General features: G+C 37.3%; 1 protein-coding gene across 1 annotated transcript; it reads left to right on the forward strand.

Moving 5' to 3' along the window:
• Nucleotides 1-589: 589 nt before the first annotated feature.
• Nucleotides 590-2705, forward strand: LOC110444350 (the record flags this gene model as incomplete). The annotated part of the gene is made up of 5 exons (XM_021488734.1): nucleotides 590-991; nucleotides 1440-1501; nucleotides 1913-2051; nucleotides 2240-2314; nucleotides 2695-2705. Coding segments are annotated over exons 1-5 (689 nt in total), but the record flags the coding sequence as incomplete, so codon positions are not given.
• Between the last annotated feature and the right edge of the window lie 6 nt (nucleotides 2706-2711).

The raw sequence follows: 2711 nt of genomic DNA on the forward strand, positions 1-2711 counted from the left end.
AAAAAGTAAGTCTTCAATTCGGGCATATGAAGGAAGACCAGTTATCATTATTATATACATATATAACGTGTTTACCTCTTCCAAATATTTTGTTAAGGATAAGTAGTTAAATGAATTAACAAATTTAAAAAAATAAATTTCAAAGAACAAGAGAAAGTTGCGTCGCATGTTTTTACATGACTAAAACTGACCGTTTGTTTTTGACAAATACGGCCCCTTCTAGCCGCTGGTCAACCAAAACAATGCCGGTTTGTCACACTCTCTTACTTGACTGCCACTTGGTTGGTCAACATGTGACGTCATCGAACAAGTGTTAGTCGCTAAAACAGCGTATCAGTTGTATAATTTTTAATTCCATACTGGAAGGTAGAATTGACGATATGAAACTATGAATGGTTTACCGATGAATTATCTGATATTGTCATGATGGTGAACGTAGTCTGTGATCCGTGTAATATTGATACGAAATACCTAGCTATTCTTCTTAGCAGCTAACATGTTTTGACTAATAGTGTTTGAGGAACAAACTGGGTTTTGTTTTACATCCGATATCAGGGTTACTTAGGTAGACAATCTCCAGGATAGCAATATGGAACACGAGCGTGAAACTGAGGAGCAGGAGGAATATACCGCTATTTATACTGTATCCAGGAGAACTCGCACGAGGAGTAAATGTAGACGAACAAAAAGTGGAAGAAATGAGAAAACACAGTCGGAGAAAAATCGTAATGCTTGTCCAGACGAACGTTTACCACCAGTTATGTTTTCACCGCGTAATCAAAAATTATCTTCGAAAATGAAGTCGAAATTTGACATAACAAAAGAAAAACTGCAAAATCTAGATACGGTTTTTTTCCCGATTCCGCGGAATAGAGTTTTTCTAGGGAAATGTTCAGATGATGACGACTCAAGTGGCTATCGAGTGTCCGAAAGTGTCCTATCCGTCCTCAAAACCGTCCGAATATGGAAGTTAAGGAAGACTGGCAGACAGGTATGTTTTCCCTTTCCGTATTCTACATTTCTTTCCTTCTTTCTCTCACTATTCTCAATACTATTTGGTACTCATACCCTTAAATTTGTCAAACTAGAAAAAATGATGAACCATCGAAAAACGAACCATGTCGACGAATATAGTCCCTGCTGATGAAGCTGTCAAGTGCAAGTACCTTTGTGACTAGCTGTTTTATCCATGTATAGAAAGTGTGTAGATATGCTCCAGTATAGAAGAAAACATTAATTTAAGTGCACACCAAACTCGGTGCGCAGATTTTTTAAAGAGACGTCCTGACTGTGTCTGTCCGATCAAAATAATTGTTAAATGAGACAGTCAGTTATTTCGGACTACCCAGACATTTCATTGAACTTAGAAACCGAAGTGCCCGGTCACACGAGGTCCCATATGTACTCTGATTGTGACTTAACCTGTTGTTGTATTTTAGGGATACGACAAATTCCGACGAACGGCGGAGTTCGTCAGGTTCGCACGGAAGATGTGTGCACGGTAACACTTTTAAGATTTATCAACAGTATGATATTAGTTTACATGTACATCAACGATAATTGCGTAAACATTTTGTATATGATAAGTTGTAACAAGCCCTGACATATCTGAATGTATATCAACTATTGCCGAGAAACTATTGCTAAAATGTATCGAGGAGGGATGATCCTATGGATCAACGATTATTGTGTTTGTCAACGCTGGATATTAAATTTATTCGTACATTTATCGGGAATAATTGTGTTTTTTTTCACTTAAGCATTGTGAATACTGAAAACAAAACTTTTTATGATATCGTAGTTTGTGTTACATTTCAGTTATGACTGCACGTGTAACTTCTTTTAATTGTAATCGATAAATCGTACATAGCCTGGACTATTATGCGACAAAGTTAATTATCTATCATTTCAGCCAGCCAGATAAAACATTGAGTCCGGAGGAAAGCATTCTGTTTTTCCTCAACACGAGTTCCCGCCGTCGACCAGACACACCGAACTCGCCCGACCCCCGGACCCTATTTGATGTCACTCCATTCAAGGCTTTGGGACAAGTAAGAACGGATATAACTACAGTTGTATAGCTATTGTGATTATAAGAATACAGGGATTATCTATAGTCCAGGTAGTGTTAAAGGAGACGTAGACAACATAGGGTTTGTTTACATGATTTTTTTAGGATATTAGGGGTATATGATAAACATCATACTGATAATCTTCTTTTTTTTTCTTTTTTTTTCAGAAAACTTTTGTAAACACTTTACGAAACTGTCTCGGAATCCCCCCGGAATTGCGGACAAGTGATGACATCACAGCGGTCAGTCATCAATAGACCTGTACCTCGCTAGTCTTGACTCTTCTTTTGTCCACGAAATGTTATTACAATACGGAATAATGATAGTATACTTTTTAAATGGCCTATGGTTTGAAGGTTCAAACAATGTTGATTCACAAATATGTATCATTTAGGTATCAATCTTCATCAACAGGTGTAGATGAATTAGGGTCAGATAAACGCTGACACTGGTAAAAGAATCCCTGATACTGATAAGAGAATTAAGGAATTTTAATATTCATTTTTGAGCATCTCCGGATCTGAATACCAACAGGGTATAGCCAAAAGTAAACTTCGTTGTATCCGATAGCCTCAATAATATCAAACGAATATGATCCCTATTCGGCGTTTTTTCTTTGTAGATGACTCGCATGCTAGG

The sequence above is a fragment of the Mizuhopecten yessoensis genome, unplaced genomic scaffold (genome assembly GCF_002113885.1).
Source record: "Mizuhopecten yessoensis strain PY_sf001 unplaced genomic scaffold, ASM211388v2 hete_36102800, whole genome shotgun sequence".
Taxonomy (NCBI): Eukaryota; Metazoa; Mollusca; class Bivalvia; order Pectinida; family Pectinidae; genus Mizuhopecten; species Mizuhopecten yessoensis.